At 48.6% G+C, this 18,241-nt stretch overlaps 1 protein-coding gene across 1 annotated transcript in view; it reads right to left on the bottom strand.

Annotated features, from left to right (window-relative positions):
• The window catches only part of MED13L (mediator complex subunit 13L), a 165,770-nt gene extending 162,542 nt beyond the window's left edge, over positions 1–3,228 (bottom strand). The window contains exon 1 of the mRNA XM_028711063.2: positions 2,334–3,228. Within this exon, the coding sequence (XP_028566896.2) occupies positions 2,334–2,393 (60 nt within the window). The 5' untranslated portion in view covers positions 2,394–3,228. The remainder of the gene's footprint in view (positions 1–2,333) is intronic.
• Positions 3,229–18,241: the final 15,013 nt, after the last annotated feature.

Below are 18,241 nucleotides of genomic sequence, written 5' to 3'. Positions count from 1 at the left end.
TTCTTTTATTATTTATTATAAAATTGGGGCGGTATAGTGCTGCTGTTGGGAGCTAGAACAGATTGCTGTACAATCCAAACAGCTTAAAACCATGAAATAAGCAACCCAGAGGTCCTTGATTCTAATAAACATAATCATTCTTTTTTGCAACTCCAGTCCACATTAAGATGATACACTGCTCTGAGCTACTTGCAATACTCAGCACTCCTCTTCTCACACTCGACTTACTTTAACTTGTGCTACTAATTAACAATTGCAGATGTAAACAAGCACATGCCCTAAGTAAACCCACTTCCCTCGAAGACAGCTGACCAGGCAAAAGACCCACCCCAAGACTTCTTTTTCACCTGCCTGCCAGAAAAGCATAACGATTGAAAACATCAACGACCTGGTCCTGAAACAAATGTTGGTCTTTTTCAAGTTCAGCTGACTTTCTCTGAAAAGATCCATAGGTAGCTGCCAGTCTGAACAGCTGACCCTTACAGCTCCATTCATATCAAGTTACACAATCCAAGTAACAGAGTGAAAGTTGTCAATTACCAGCCGCAGGAGGAGGAGGAGGTGGTGGTTGAATGTGGGAAGACGGAGCACCACACAGGAACCTACGCCAAGCAAAAGCTGTAGTTTTGGCTGGCAAGGGGAGGGGGTGCATTGTTTTCCTCCCACCCCCTCTCCTCACTCAGCCACGCCGACTTCTGCCGGGGGTCCCGGGTGAGAATCCTCCTCTGTTTTGCATAGCGCTGAGAAAAGGGAGGAGGCGCAGCCAGCTCCAAGCGCGTGAACTGTTTTGCAGGACAGCAGAGTCAGCCTTCCTTCCACCGGCCTCCACTCTTTTTCCGCTTACCAGACGGAGGGGAAACACGGAGAGAGGAGGGGGCGCTGCAAAGCGGCAGTTCCCCCTGCGCGAGTCCCTTTGCAAGAAAGAGGGGCGGGCGAGTGGAAGCGGGGCGGGAAGAGCAGTCGGGGCCAAGGACTGCCTTGACACCCAGGCTATAAAGGCCGAGAAAGTTGCTGCCGGGAGCGGGTCAGCGGAAGGCAGGAAAACATTAGCAACAGCAGCAAGCAGGCCTCGCAGCGTCCCCTGCCTCTTGTCAGACTCTCACCCTCCTCCCCTTCCTGCCTTCAGGCTTGCAACAATCCCAGGCACGCTTGCCACGGGAGCAAGCCCAACTGGCAGACCACCGCAAGGGTCACGCTGCGAATCTGAAAGCCGAAATGCCCGCTCAGCAACACGGGAAGGCCAGCTTGCGAGCAGCTATGCCTAGGATCCCGCGGAAAGGCGGCAAAGCTGCTTATACGCACGTTTGTACTTGGCCTAGGCTGAACACAGAGCACAGGATTGCAATGCAAGGCCGCTAGTCCATAGGCGGAGAGAAGAGGGGAAAACAACCCTTGCTTAGCGTAGCATGGAGCTGCGATTCTCTTAGGAGCTGCTCCCGGCGAGCACAACGGCATACTTCCGAGGAAAGCATGCACAGGGTGGCACAATAAGGCCGCCGTCCAAGCACACCCAGGAAGCAAGCTGACATCCCCATGAACGTGCACAAACGGAAGCAGTTTACCCATCAGCAAAGCCTACATCCAAGCAGGCCTTGCTCCCAAGGAAGTGTGCTTTAGGATGGCGGCCTCCCATATAAGAGGTTTGCCCCCCCAAGTGCCCAAGACTGCAAAGCCCTAACCCCACTCGCCAGGGAGTAAGGAGGCGCGTTTTAGCATGGCAGCTTCTACATTTGGCTCCCAGGTTAAGGGCCTCTGGCTGCAACCCTATTTACCCCAGGAAATCAGCCCCACGACATTTCCTCCCTGCTTCTAGAACGGCTGCCTCTCAGCTCCGTGGGCCTTTACCTCTCTTTTCCCGCCGCCGCAAGAGGTTAAATGCCTACGGGATTGCAAGCTCAGCCGGCTGCCATCCTAACAAAACCCCTGTGTGCACGCAGGAAATGACAACAAACGGCGTTTTCTCTTTGTTTCAGCCTGGCCACCTGAGCTCCGTGGGCCTTACCCCCAGGTGGACTGAGTGCCCACAGGGTCGCAGGCTTCAGCATGAGGCTACTTGCGATCCTAACTCTGCTACAAACCCTATCATTTTTCTCCTTTGCTTTGGCTCGGGTGGGCCTCATCCCCACCCAACCCACCCCCGATGGGGTGCGAGTGGTGGTCAAGCGCCCAGCGGGCTGCAGGCTCCAGCTCCTCAAGCAGCGCAGGGAAGTCAGCACCGCCGGATCCTCCAGCGTTTCCTCCCCGCAGCGCCTGGGCTTGCTCCCGAGTAGCCCCGGCTTAGGGTCGCATTGTTGAAGGCACAAATAACAAGAAGGATAAGGAAGGCCACTCACCAGGGAGAAGAGGTTGGAGTGACAGTCCTCCAGGCTCGCCCCGTTCGCCACCGCAGTCATGATCCTCCTCGGCGAGCCCGGCCTCCAGAGCGGGGCATGTCTGAGGAGGAGGAGGAAGGAGGAGGAGGGGAGGGAGGAGGAGAGGGGGGTCTCAGGAAGGCCGAGGTGGGCGGGCCCGGCCGGCCGGTGGAGACGAGGGGGGGCGCCGCCGCCGCCGCTCTCTTTTCAAGGCCTCCCCCCCTCCCTCCGCGCTTCTTCCGAGGAGAGACGGAGGAAGGAGGAGAGACGCCGCTCAGCCGCCTCGCCCACCCCGGCCACACAGCGCGGGCGAGGCCGGGCTCTCTCGCTCGCCTTCCTTCTCCTCGGCGCCCGCCGCTTCGCCAGGCAGAAAAACAAAACACACACGCACACAAAAAAAGAAACGAGGAAGATCGGCGCGGGCGGCGGCAAGCGGAGTGCGGCGGCGGCGGCGGCGGCGGAGGAGGGTGTGACGAGATGTGAGGAGGCGGCGGCGGCGGCGCCGGGTGGGTCCTCCTTCTTCACGGGCGGAGGAGGAGGAGGAGGGCGGAGGAGGACGGGGCCTCCCGCTTCCTTCTCGTTCCCTCACACACGCCCCGGCTCCTCGCCGTCGTCGTCGTCGCAGTCGTCACCGGGATATTAGTCGAAGCGCGGTCCCGTTCGTGCGCGCGACCGACCAGTCTCCCTCCTCCTTTTTTGGCCCCCCCTCTCTATTTTTTCACCCCTCCTCCTCCTCTTCCTTTTCTTCTTCTCCTCAGCGGCGGCGGCGGCGGGGAGCTTTCCCCCCCTCCTCCCTCAGCGCCGCCTCAAACGTACATAGAGATATGTACACACACACACACACACACACGCTCACATACAGCCCTCTCGCCTCAGCTCAGGGCTCTGACAGCAATGGCGGCCGCCAGGAGCACCGCGCCTCGCCATTGGCCCAGCGTGGCCCACGTGGGACAGGCCTCCCGGCTGGACGGGGAAAGGGGAGGGAGAGGAGGGAGGGAGAATGAGAAGAGCGGCGGCTCTCCTCTCTCAGGCGCGCCCGCGCGCTGTTACGAAGCGCTCCCCTTCGCCTCGGCCGCCGCTAGGGGCGCTGCGGAGCTGGAGTGACTAGAGAGCGGCGGCGGCAGGAGAGGCAGCCGTAAGTAACCCCTGCCTGGCCGGCACTACCTTGCTGTAGTGGAATGCGCAGAAGTTGCAGCAGGCGCCTGGGTACAGGGACACACCAAACACGCGAACCACGTTTTCCCACTCGCCCGAAAAGGTGAAAATGGGAAGTGTAGTTTGTTCAGGGAGGTGTAGTTCGGTGAGGAATAAACTAGCCATAGAAGTAAGGTAGCAGGACCGACGCACCGACCTTGCTGTAGTGCAGAAGGCGCAGGGGGCTCTCTCCTTCTGAATGCACGGGCGTTTAAAAAACACACACATTTATCTTGGAAGCTGTAGTTTGTAGCAGGTGCTGGGACTTGTAGTTTGGTGGGGGGATAAAATGTGCAGAAGATGCTGTGGGTGTTCTTTTTTCTCTGGATGAGTGCACACTATACATTTAAAGCACACACACACACACCGAAAAAATGGGAACTGTAGTTTGTTGCAGGCACCGGGAGTTGTAGTTTGGTGAAGGATAAAGTGGTGAATGAATGAAGGTGATGGCAGAAGCAGTAGTACTACCCACGCTACCTCAGTATAGATGACAGTGAAGAAGCTACAGAGGACTCTTACTCTTTCTCTCTCTGACTGTGTACACACCATATACTAAAATAATGCTCCCCCCCCCCCAGTGCTGGATTTATGTAGAAGCTAAATAAGCTATAGCTTAGGGCCCCACTCTCTTGGAGGCCCCCCAAAAAATTAAAGGGGAAAAAACTGGATGTACTTTTCCAAAATATAAGATAAAAAAACAAATAAAATGGCTTTAGATACCTATTAGGTCCATAAATTACCGTATAGCATATATTCAGCACAGAAAACAGTGACAATTTATTGTTGACAAAGGACAGCTGGACATATAAAGGGCCCCATTACCTTCCGTAGCTTAGGGCCTCATCAAACCTAAATCCGGCCCTGGCTCCCCCCCACAAAAAACCACAACACTCCCACACTCCAGGGAACTTTAGTGTTTTAAGGGTACTGGAAGTTGTAGTTTGTGAGAGATAAACAAAGGTAGTGACAAGAGAGGCAGCAGTAATGCCCATTTCTCCCATCACACTGTAGCAGAATGTGCAGAAGTGTCAGTAGGCTCTCTCTGGATGTATACATACATAAACTTATTCATTTATATCCCACCTTTTCCTCTCAGTTGGAATACCGTGTTCTCTCCCTCATTTAATCCCCACAACATCCCAGCAAGGTAGGTCAAGCTGAGAGGCAGTGACTGGCCCAAGGTCTCCCAGTGAGCTTCATGGCTGAGTGGGGATTTGAACCCTGTCCCCCAGCTTCATGTTCTAACCACTATACCACACAGGATCTCCTTAAAGCACCCCTCAAAAAGGGAGAGTCCTGTGAACTGTAGTTTGTTATGATGTAGTTTTGTGAGGGATAGACTACAGTTCCCAAGATTTGTGGGGTGCTTTAAATGTGTGGTGTTTTCGCAGCCAGCAAATCAAGACGGGACACAGAAAAGCCTCCATGTACACACCATATTTTAAAGTTTATCCCCATTAAAAAGAATACTGGGAACTGTAGTTTGTTGTGGGTGCTGGGAGTTGTAGTTCTGCGTGGGATAAACTGAAATTCCCAGGATTTTGGCAGGGGGCAGTAATATAATTTAAATGTATATGTACACAGTGAGTTGAGAAGGGATGTGGTGTAGTATATAACCAGTGCTGGAGATATAAGCCTAAGAGCAGTTTATGGTATGTAACAACTTGTACAGTAATTGTAACCAAGTCTGAGAAGGTGTATAACTGAAACAGTTGCATATTGCTTCCTTGTTTACCACCTTGTTTTTTCCACTGTGTCAAGTTTTATTGTAAGTTCTCAGCCCTCTGTCAAGTGCGATGCACACTCAATGACTAATGAACTGTTGTTATTATTATTATTGCACAAGTTTTCTGCTTCTGGGGCACTTAGAACAACATATATCAAGCCTGTGGATCCTACTGAATCATTCGCATCTATATAACATCTCCTCTTCATCTGCCGAGAAAAATTATAAACCGCTTGACCCAAATGTTCTCCAAATATAAAGATAAAGCATGGCTAAAATCCACACCCAAACAGACATAAAACCTCTGCTGTTAAAAACAAAGGTAGCTAATTAAATTGTGTGTCTGCATAGGCTTGGCGGAACAGAAAAGTTTTCAGCACGCAGCTAAAACAAGACAGCGTTTGCACTTCACTTGGCTATCTCTTTGTACATTTGGTGGGCATATATTACTCTATATGTGTAAACTAAGACAGATTTATTGATAGTTATTGTACTATCAGCGTGAACTGACAGCGGTGGAATCTGGGATCCCCACAACCACCTGTAACAATTTTTCAGTAAAAACCCCCCAAAACCAATGACAAATATATAGTGTTTTCCTCATTTGCCACCTTGCAAGACAGGTAGGCCGGATCGAGAGAGATACAGTGGTACCTCAGGTTACAGACGCTTCAGGTTACAGACTCCACTAACCCAGAAATAGTACCTCGGGTTAAGAACTTTGCTTCAGGATGAGAACAGAAATCGCGCAGCAGCGGCGTGGCGGCAGCAGGAGGCCCCATTAGCTAAAGTGGTGCTTCAGGTTAAGAACAGTTTCAGGTTAAGAACGGACCTCCAGAACAAATTAAGTACTTAACCCGAGGTACCACTGTTGCGACTGGCCGAAAGTCAACCAGTATGACAAGCTTCACGAGGATATAAATCTGGACCTCCCAGGTCTCATCCTGACACTCTTCGCCACTTCTTTTAACACAAGTAAGTCCTGCTGAATGTTCAGCAGGGGGGTTTTACTGCCAGGTTAAGTCACCCAGGGTGGACTTTGGTAATCTTTCGTAATATGGTGCCTCATGTAAGGCCAACATTTGGTGCCCCAAAATGGATCTTCTCAATTATGGATCTCCTGAGTCCTGCACCAGCTTGGCACCCAGGGGACGGGGGAAGAGAGAAACCGCCCGCACCACCCTAAATATGGTGCTGGTGTCACCTTAGAACAGGGAGACTCCAATTCAAATCCCCACACAGCGACAAACCATATTGTATGATCTTGGGCCTTCCATTATTTATTATACCAGTGATTCCCAAACTTTTTCAGGACACCCCCCCCCCACGGTTCCATAAATTCATCCCCAGTGCCCCCTAAAGCATTAGTGGTTTGCATGACTCACTAAGGAAGATAATGACACAATAAAATTCTAAACAGCAACAATGAATTGCACGTTTATTTGGAATCCAATTAAATCAATTTAGTTTAATTAATTCAACAACACTGATGCACTTGTTCCTGTGATACCAGCTTTTCACAGTCTGCCCCTTGCCTCTTGGCACCTGCCTAGGCAATCCCGCTCCCCCCACCCCAGGGGACAGTACTATCCACAAAGGGAAAGGGAAAGGTACCCCTGCCCGTACGGGCCAGTCGTGTCCGACTCTAGGGTTGTGCGCCCATCTCACTTAAGAGGCCGGGGGCCAGCACTGTCCGGAGACACTTCCGGGTCACGTGGCCAGCGTGATGAAGCTGCTCTGGCAAGCCAGCACCAGCGCAGCACACGGAAACGCCATTTACCTCCCCGCTATAAAGCGGTACCTATTTATCTACTTGTACTTAAGGGTGCTTTCGAACTGCTAGGTGGGCAGGAGCTGGGACCGAAAGATGGGAGCTCACCTCGCCGCGGGGATTCGAACCGCCGACCATGCGATCGGCAAGTCCTAGGCGCTGAGGTTTTACCCACAGCGTCACTCACGTCCCTATCCACTTAGGGAACCACTGTCTTAATCTACCCCACGGCTCCTTTAGAGAAGGGCAAGTTTAAAATGTAATAAATATTGTGCAGGGGGGGTGGAAATACTGTGCAGGGTGGGGTGTGTGGAGAAATATAACAGAAATATAACAGGAGGAGCTGAGGCTCCAATACTTTGGCCACCTAATGAGAAGAGAAGACTCCCTGGAAAAGACCCTGATGTTGGGAAAGATGGAGGGCACAAGGAGAAGGGGACAACAGAGGACGAGATGTCTGGACAGTGTTCTTGAAGCTACCAGCATGTCTGACCAAACTGCGGGAGGCAGTGGAAGGCAGGAGTGCCTGGCGTGCTCTGGTCCATGGGGTCACGAAGAGTCGGACACGACTAAACGACTAAACAACAACAACAACAGGAGGAGTCACATTGACAAGCTTCCATGGACTTCTTCAGATCTATGCTATGGTTAGTGTTGGACTAGGACTAAGGCAGTGATGGCCAAACTTGGCCCTCCAGCTGTTTTGGGACTACAACTCCCATCATCCCTAGCTAACAGGACCAGCGGTCAGGGATGATGGGAATTGTAGTCCCAAAACAGCTGAGTTTGGCCACCACTGGACTAAGGGGACCCAGGTTCGAATCTACTCTTGGCTATGAAACCCAGTAGATGACTGCTGGGATAAGATGGGATGAAAACTTGCCATAACGTTAAGGTACCTCCTGCATACCTCTCATATCCTCCACCATGGAATGTACAAGTCACGTTCTCTGCAAATGTATAGTTCTCCCATTGGGGCTTAGTTCGGCTGGTTTATAAAGGAAATTAGAACATACAAAACCCTGCAAACAGTTTGATGTTCACTGCCACCGAGTCACAAAAGCTACCAACTCACGAACACTTGTAAATAAGCCTTCTTGCAATCAATCAAGTTCACTTACGAGTAACCGGGGATCAGGTGATGATTTGTTCTTTTCATTTATTTAAAACTTTTTAATGCTGCCTTTAAGCGAAGGGAAGGCAGCCTACAAAAGGCAAAGCTGTACAACTGAAAGGATATAGGAATGTAGGAAGCTGCCTGCCATTGAGCCAGACTCTTGGTCCATCCAGCTCTGCAGCCCCCCAGAGTTTCAGGCAGGGAATGTTCTCAGCCTTTCCTGCAGTTGCCACTGGGGTGTCTCACTTTAGGGGGTGAAACCTAATATTTGCGCATTTCTTCAGTGAAGGGTCTTAAAAATATGATTTTGGGCGTGAGGAATCTAAACCTACTATTATTTTTGTGGCTGGACAACGTTTAGCTTGGTAAATCTACCTCTGATGAAGAAACACATAAACCGCTTTCAGAAAGCCAAATAATTTTAATGTTACCTTCGGAAAATGTCAGGTAAACAAAATAATAAAAATAAACAACAATAATCACCACCATAATAATATATAATATAACTGCAAGTACTTGGCAATCCCATCATCCCTGACCACTGGTCCTGCTAGCTAGGGAACATGGGAGCTGTAGGCCAAAAACATATGGAGGGCCGAGTTTGAGGAACCCTGCTTTAGAGAGGCAGTCAGGGGTCATCTTTCATTTGATATATAATTTTATGGTATTACTCCAAAAGAAAGTGGTGTTATGAGCCATCAAACCTCAGAAATACACTTTTTCCAAAAGGCTTCCACAATTTTGGCCACTAGTGTATTCCAGGTGTGGTCTGACCAAAGCAGAACAGAGTGGGACTATGACTTCCCTTGATCTGGACACTGTACTTCTGTTGATGCAGCCTAGAATAGCATTAAGCCCTTTTCTGCCATTCTTGCAACAAACTTGACACTCTTACTCACGTGTGCATTTAATGAACAAACCCCTCTATTTTTTCCACCAGCAAATTAGGGGGGGGGGGCACGGGCAGGTGGAATTTAGGTGTGCGGGATAGGGGAGATATGATGTGAGACTGAGGCAGAGCATTCTCTTTCCTGCCATTTCCCCACACCTCAGCCAGTGGCAGGTTCAATACTTAGTCCCAAGGACAAGGCAGCATAGGAACTGACAGCGGATCTTAACTGACAGCCATATGGGTGAGTCCGGGAGAGTGCCATGTTTCTTGTGATACAAAAGCATAATAAATATGTGTGTGTTTTATAAGGCTTTGGAATGGCTTCTTAGTAGGATGGGAGTTATTTTCCTTGCCCGATCAGATCTATCCAGCCCAGGCACAACTTGTCAACTTAAGCACTGAGCCTGGCAGGAGCGCCAACTTGAATAAAATATTGATGGGGTGGGGGCAGGTAAGCCCTGCCCTGCATAACTGATCGCAATATGCAGCACCCACACACCATTTGAATGTCAATACCTATCCATTTTGGGGGGCCCTCAAATATTTTATTGGGGTGTGTGCTTGTGAAGGAACCTTGAACCCTATGAGTTGGCTGCAATGGAGCCTGGCAGCTGGATTGCTCACAGGAGCAGGGAGCAGGTTAAGACTCTCCCCACGGGAGCTGCCCTGCATTTATGGTCATCTCACCAGCAGCTGATGCCCCTTGAGACTCATGGAGCTGAAGGGTGAAGGCCCAACAGCAGGCCGAGCCACAGCCAACAGCAGATGGAGAAAAGTAATTCTAGTTTTGTCCCCATCCGACTCCCTGCCGAGTTCTAGAGAAGCAACACTGAGACTAAATAGGAGGAGGAGGAAGCTGACGGCCCCAGCCACCTCCTGGACAGGTTGAAGGCAAATTGAGGTTGGTGGGACAATGGCCTGCTTGCCTTGAAGGACCAGCCTCCACTGGTTCATCTTAAGACAAAACAACAGCTGCGGCCAAAATATGCCTCCACATAGTATCTGATCTCAAAACAGGAAGCCTGTGAACAGAGGGAAGGGGGAGCCACGACTCAGCACTTTCAAAAGGTGATCATGAAACCTTTTTAGGATTATTATACTGCAACAGTTTACTCTTACTTCAGTGCACAGCTTGGTTTCATTTTCTTTTCTGCTCTACCGCAAAAAAAAAAAAAAAAGGCACAGCCTTGAACAACCTGCCGCAATACTCTTTTAGAGAACATTTACCATCCTCAGCTCAGGCTCAAATTATTCATAGTGTATTTGGAATTGTCTTTCTTTCTACACCCGGCAAAGGTGCCTCTTTATCCTGCACTCGCAGGACTAGGAAGTTCATTAAAATCTAGTGACTTGCTAAAGTTGCCTCCTAACATGTGCAAGCACAAATGATATTTTAGAGGCACAGTCAGAGTACGAGGGATTTGGTGGATATTTGCACGCTGCTAGTGTTTGTATCCTGTGCTTTATTTTTGGAGGGAGTCTCAGTGACATCACAGGCACTAGCCAACTGGTGCTGTGCACAGCGAGCTTTTGCTGCTAACCTGCAAAATGGATTTCCTCCCCCTTTGTTTTAGAGCAATCTGGCACTCCCTGCTTTTCGGTCCCCAGTGCATCGTCTTCACACGAGCAAGATAATTGACAACAACTTTGGTTTGCTGTAACATCTTCTAGGAGACTCTGACTCAAGGATGAAATGTAACCCTCAGACTCTTAAAGCAGGGCTGGTAACCTCTAGCCAACAGGCCTCATTAGAGTTAGCATGGCTCCCTACGTGGCCTGTGAGGCTGTTTCCCCCAAATGACCCCCATCTGCCCCCCATCTGATGTTATATGTGATGTTAGGTGTGGGAAGCAGGTAGGGAAACAGCTGTCAGTGAATAATCAGTGCACTCCTGATTGCAATGCACTCCCAATCCACTCACCACTGGATAACCAAGCTCTGATCCACACATAAGCCCTCATAAGGAATTTGTGTAAGATCAAATTGTTAAACCATTCCTTCATACTGACCCCGCTTTCAAACTCTCTCAGGCAGTACAATCCTATGCATACTTACTCAGAACCAAGTCCCTCTGAGTTCAACAGGGTTTCCACTCAAGTAAAGAATTAATGGGGTTGCAGCTTAACAGCTTCTCCACACTTTTGTGCGTGTGCATGCGTGTGTTATCAAGTTAGACTTTCTAACTAAAATGTGTCATCCATAGAGTGGGAGGACATTAAAAGGAATTCACAGTGCAGGCTTACTGCCATCCCCTAGATGACCTGCTTATTGAGCGTTCATTGTGATTTGCTTGTACAAAGCTTATGGGGAGGTTAGACTAAAGTCTGTTATTTCTTGAGCTATTGTTCTGATTTGGTTGGAAGACAATTAAACAAGAGGATAACAGGGATCAGGCAATCCTGGAGGTATCCGGGACTCAGATTGTTCAGGGCCTTGTAAATTAATTCAAGAACCTGGAACCTAGCAGTGAACGTATCAATGAAAACAGCATGTAGATCTTGGAAACCAAACAATGGGTACACTTGGAGAGGGACATAATCGAAAACAACCCCACCACAGCATACCCACTCTTCCAAAACAAACTAAAGAAAATCCCCACAACACTAAACAGGAAGGAAAAAATAGGCAAACTGGCCCCAACCCCATCCCCACTAACCCCGCGGCTCACCACCCACTATTCCACCACGCAGCATGAAACCTTCAGATAAAAACCTGGTAAGCCAAAGGCCTATGCTGCCTAAAAGACTTCTACAAAAATAACAAATCCATACCAACACAAGAAATACAAGACAAACTAGTGGACACTCAAATACCCTGGCTAACATACCACCAGCTACATGGCTTCTTAAATAATCCAGCAGTAAAATCAACAGCCACTAGACCAATGACCACCATTGAAAATCTTCTAACAGCAAAGGGACACGGCAAGGGGATGGTGTCCATAATCTATAAAATACTGCTTCAAAACCCCACAAACCCCTTGACACAATCAAAAGGCAATGGGAGGATGGCATAGGCTACGAAATGAACCACACCCACTTGACTAGAATGTGGTCTAAATCTCCCTTTAGATCGATATCAGCTAAAAGAAAAAGACTCACTCTGAAACTTACTTACAGATAGTATTTAACACCATGGAAACTGGTTTGATATGCCCAGGAACCTCACCAAAATGCTGGAGAGGCTGCAGCACCACAGGCACATACCTGCACATGTGGTGGGAATACCCACAAATCCAGCCAACATTTTAAAACTTAAAATCCATTGTTGTATATTGTTTAAAATGTTTGTTTTGCTGTTGGGATTGTAGTTCCATTTGTGTTTCACAAGCTGGTCTCTGACGGTAATAAATTTCATGTCATGTCATTACATTAAGAAAAGAAGAGAGGAAATAAGACGAGCCTCTTGGCCAAAGGCAGCTCAGCATCCTGGTCTCAGAGTCTCTGGAAAGTCCCAAAACGGACCAGAGCACAGGAGCGCTCTCTCCTCCTGCAGTTTCTAGCAACTGGCACTGAGAAGCATTGCTATCTCCAGTGCTGGAGGCAGAGCATAGCCATCATGGCCAATTGCTGTTGTTTAATCGTCCGACTCTTCGTGACCCCATGGACCAGAGCACGCCAGGCACTCCTGTCTTCCACTGCCTCCCGCAGTTTGGTCAAACTCATGCTGGTAGCTTTGAGAACACTGTCCAACCACCTCGTCCTCTGTTGTCCCTTTCTCCTTGTGCCCTCCATCTTTCCCAACATCAGGGTCTCTTCCAGGGAGTCTTCTCTTCTCATGAGGTGGCCAAAGTATTGGAGCTTCAGCTTCGGGATCTGTCCTTCCAGTAAGCACTCAGGGCTGATTTCCTTCAGAATGGATGGGTTTGATCTTCTTGCAGTCCATGGGACTCTCAAGAGTCTCCTCCAGCACCATAATTCAAAAGCATCAATTCTTCGGCGATCAGCCTTCTTTATGGTCCAGCTCTCACTTCCATGCATCACTACTGGGAAAACCATAGCTTTAGCTATACGGACCTTATCAATGGCCAATAGCCATTGATATCCCTCTCTTCCACGAAGCCAGTATTATTGCACTATAAAATCAGGGTGTAAATATTAAACTGAATTTTAAAAAATGCTTCCAAGAACGTGTGTATCGGACAGCACTGCATGCACCCCCCAAACGCATACAAATTGTCACGCAGGCCTTTTAAAAGAAACGAAAATTGCAAACGGATGAGAAAACGTGGTGAACTGAATTTAAGGTTGGCGTGGAGATGGGAAATTGAAATTGACGGGTGCCTCCATCCCTACTTGAACCCAAGCACACCGACACAGTTGAAAGGAATCTCAGCCCAGCTTGGAGCCAGAGGAGCAAAGCGAAGGATATTTAGCGAACAGTGTAAAAGCAGGCAGGTGTCACGCGGAAAAGCCTTGCGTTCCCTCCAGCCGGCAGAAGGCTGTCAGCTGCTGGGGACCAAACGCAATCGTGTCAGGAGCGCACCCATCGCCTGGCATACGACGGAGCCTGCCTTGTGCTGCGGGAAGGAGCCAGTTGCTTGCCTCTCCAGACAGATTCCAAAATTAGATTCAAAACACAGCCAAGAGCTGGTATCAGAGGAAAGATTGCTTCATTCCAGAACAACTTAGCACATGTTAAGCCTGCGCAGCCTGGTGGGTGGCTGAGCAAAGCCACAGCAGGTGGTGCTTACCTTTTCAAAATAAGGAGGGAGAAGACGAAAGGTTGCAACAGCGTCCTAAGGGAAGGATATATAAATGAACAGCTACCATTGCTGCAAATGCTCAGTTACCCACCCCTTTTGCATTCTGAAAAAGGCTCCCTCACCCCAATACAGTGGTACCTCAGGTTAAGTACCGTATTTTTCGCTCTATAAGATGCACCAGACCATAAGACGCACCTGGTTTTTGGAGGAGGAAAACAAGAAAAAAAAAATCTGAATCTCAGAAGCCAGAACAACAAGAGGGATCGCTGTGCAGCGAAAGCAGCAATCCCTCTTGCTGTTCTGGCTTCTGGGATAGCTGCGCAGCCTGCATTCGCTCCATAAGACGCACACACATTTCCCCTTATTTTTTAGGAGGGGAAAAGTGAGTCTTATAGAGCAAAAAATACGGTACTTAATTTGTTCCGGAGGTCCGTTCTTATCCTGAAACTGTTCTTAACCTGAAGCACCACTTTAGTTAATGGGGCCTCCTGCTGCCACCACACAATTTCTGTTCTCATCCTGAAGCAAAGTTCTTAACCCGAGGTACTATAACCTGAAGCGTATGTAACCTGAAGCGTATGTAACCCGAGGTACCACTATACATCTACAGGGATCATCTACACTTATCTTTTACTCTGTGTTTTTTGGGTACAGGTCTGGGCTCTTCAGGTCTGTGTCTGAGTGGTGTGGGGTTTTTGGGTTGTTGGTGTTTTTTTTTTTTGTGTCCCAGCACTTTCTCTAAGAAATCCTGCATTTCCCCACTGAATCAGTATGCCCAAACCTTTGAATGCACTTGTTGGCCTAACATTCTGTCTGAAATGGACTGAACTGACTGCACGGCACCAAGTACAGGTAACATTCTCCATTCATTCAGTGTACTGAGTGTGTACTGTGTTCGCTCTGTACTTACCAAGGTGCTAGGACATGGGTAGGCAAACTAAGGCCCGGGGGCTGGATCCGGCCCAATCGCCTTCTAAATCTGACCCGTGGACAGTCCAGGAATCAGTGTGTTTTTACATGAGTAGAATGTGTCCTTTTATTTAAAATGCATCTCTGGCTTATTTGTGGGGCATAGGAATTCGTTCATTCCCCCCCCCCAAAAAAATATAGCCCAGCCCCCCACAAGGTCTGAGGGACAGTGGACCGGCCCTCTGCTGAAAAGGTTTGCTGACCCCTGTGCTAGGAGGAAGCCAGGATGACTCCAGTTGTCAGATTCAGGTTTTCTGGTGCAGATAGCTCTTGACGAGGCTAGACTGTCTGCATCTACAGGTGGGATGTATTTGTCTGTGAAATTTTCCCTTTGAGATTGTCATTTCCAGGAAAATGAACTGTCGGATTCCTGCACTTTCTAAAACAGCACTGTCTAGACCTAATGGAAGATAATGCCTTTCAAGTCAGAAACGAGGGCTTTCTTATAGATTTTATGACGGCACGGGTATGCAGATTTGTGGAAACTCTTGACAGTGAAACTTAACAAAGACAGCAAGGGACTTCAAAGAAGAACTAGATAATAAGATGATCAGATATATTAGGTTGTTGAGAAAGAAGAGTTATTTGGTTTGGTTGACTTGGCTCTTCAGCTTGCTAAATAAATTCAAGCCAGTCTAAAAGTGCATTTTGCTCACCTCACATCATCGTAGAGAGACCAGCAAACCTAGAGCAGTTGTCATGGAAAAACAAAAAAGGTGCCTGTCCCTCACCTCACCTCAGTTCCCTAGTTCAAGAACTGACACTAGTGTTGCCAACTAACCAGGGAAAAAGTCTCCCCTACTCATTTGCCGTTTAATGTGCAATCTGACCCCCAAAAAGCAGGTAAAGTTTTTCAGGGCAATTAGTTAAACATTATTATCTGTCAATATCAGGGCACAGGAGCAGGAGATGGTTGAAAATCTGGCAATCTTCACCGCAACCCAACTCTACAGTTCACCTTTTCCAAGGCCATTAGGATTCAAGCTTTGAAACATAGGACCTGGGCATAGGACGACTCCTTCTGCTGTGTGTTTATGATAACAGTGGAAGCTTCTCGCTTTCAGCTTAAGACTGCAAATCTATGTATGGCTACAGCCAGAGTGGGAAGGGTTAACCACCACCACCCATCCTCACACTAGGGCAGGGGTCTGCAACCCGTGGCTCCGGAGCCGCATGTGGCTCTTTTACACCTTTGCCGCGGCTCCGGGGCGGATACTAGCGAGGGGAGGAGGCGCATTGTGCGCCCCAACACTCCCCACTGTGGCGGGCGCTGTACTGGCTGTGATGTCGCATGGGGGCGGTGCGTGCGTTAGTCACGCACTGTCCCGACGTCACCTTCCCGCCCACTGTCAGATCGCGGCTCCGGAAATATATTTGTTTTAAATGTTGCAATGGTTTTGCGGCTCCCAGTTGTTTTTTTCTTCGGAAACGGGTCCAAGTGGCTCTTTTTGTCTTAAAGGTTGCAGACCCCTGCACTAGGGTCTGCATGCATTTTTAACAACTTGCACTAAAAGGCACAGATAATTAGCCAACCTACTTAAGTGAGAGGCAAAAGGATTTCTTTGCACAAGGGGGCATGTTGCACAGAATGACCTGGCCTCACTCCACACCCAAAGGAACAAGCCGTAGCTCAGTGGCAGAGCAGGCAAAACACCCCAGGTTCAATCCCCAGGTTCTCCAGATAGGACACATAAAGGAACAGCAGTACCTATGATCATCCAAAGCCTGGGAGAAGAGAAACCTCTTAAAGGATGTCAGTGATGGAACTGGGCAGGCCTCGCTTGAGAAAGCATTTTGCAGGCAGGGGACCACAACCAAAAAGGCCCTCTCCTTTGTTGCCACCCTCCAAACCTCTCTCAGAGGGGCACCTGGAGAAGGCTTTTCCGATAAAGAAAGCAGATTCTGGGCAAGAGAGGCGTTCTGCACGATACTGGGCTTTGTAGATTCAACCAAGCACTTTGAGTTGCAATCCGAAACAGCTGAAAGGTGCCCAGCTGGCCAAAGCTGGGATGATCACATTCACAGCCACTGCAAATTGCTGAAAGGTACCCACTTTGCGCCCATGCAGAACCACAGCCAAGGGTACCTTTTCATTTTTACCAGGAGCTCAGGCTGTAGGGCCCTTCAGTCTCTTGACCCTTTCCTCCTAGATCTCTATGGTTAAAATTTTGCTAGCCAGGACTGCAGAACCAGGGAAGCGAGGTCACTTTAGCCAGAGAAAAACTGGGACATCGTTCTAATGGCGACATCCTCACGTTACTTGCTGTGGAAGGAGAGATCATGTGGGTCCAGTGCTCCATTAGATCTCTAGAAGAAAGCCACAACCCTCCTTGAAATTCCAATGGAATTAATAATCCTACTAGCCCTCGAGGCAGACGATGGGCTTGTTGAGTCATGGTTATCCAGTGTCAAACACATAGTTATGAGCTTGCCTGTGATGAGGAAGGTCTTCTTTGCCAAGAACTTATTTATTAAGAATAGGTTCCCAGATGGTGATCAGGTTGAGCAGGGCGAACATTATGGAATGGAGCGGGTGTATGTGTGTGTGTGTGTGTGTGTGTGAGTGCATATGTAATAACTGACCTTGAGATGTTAAGCTAGCTTCCTTGTTTCCTTACGAAGGAGAGCCTAGCTGGTGAAGTGTGTTATTCCCCTGGAAACAGCCGATCAGGTAACACATCATGCACAGCCGTATGCCGAACACACAATTCTTGGCATGAGGACTAGAGACTTGGCTCATAAAACCTAGTGCACTTCAGGATGTAAAAAACCAAAAAGGCGTTTATTTAGGCAACACCGAGAAATCGTTCTGCAATAATTCAGGCTGTGTATATCCATCCCATTTACTCTCACTGCAGGTTTGGGAAGCGGTGTAATAATAATTAATAAATAATAATAATAATAATAATAATAATAATAATAATAATAATAATACTTTTATTATTTATACCCACTCATCTGGCTGGGTTTCCCCACCCACTCTGCGCGGCTTCCAGCAAAATAAATAAAAAATGTCAAATATGAAAAACTTCCCAATACAGAACTGTCTTCGGCTGTCTTCTAACATGCAACGTTAGCCACAATCCGTATCTGTCCTGTTGTTTCTTACGAAACAGAGTCAGTGTGGTGTGGTGGTCAGAGTGCTGGGAGACCATGTTTTGAATCCCACATTCACTGGGCCAGTCACTGCCTCTCAGCCCTAACCTACCTCACAGGGTTGTTGTTGGGGGGGGTAAATGTGGAGGGGGAAAGCCATGTGCATCACCATGAGTTCCCTGGAGAAAATGATGGGATGGAGATATATATATATATATATATATATATATATATATTTGCTTTCGTAGATTTTCACGGGTACAGGAATGCAGGTTTTGGTGTCCTCGGGTGTCTTCCCGTGTAAAAGTTGGGGTGTCTAGGCGACGTTTCGACGAGGTCTCACTCGTCATCTTCAGGCTGGTGCTTTCGGCTTCTTGTTCCAGTAACAAGAAGCCGAAAGCACCAGCCTGAAGATGA

The sequence above is a fragment of the Podarcis muralis genome, chromosome 16 (genome assembly GCF_964188315.1).
Source record: "Podarcis muralis chromosome 16, rPodMur119.hap1.1, whole genome shotgun sequence".
NCBI classification, from domain to species: Eukaryota; Metazoa; Chordata; class Lepidosauria; order Squamata; family Lacertidae; genus Podarcis; species Podarcis muralis.
Note: the sequence above shows the minus strand (reverse complement) of the source record. Positions and strands in the feature narration are given on the sequence as shown.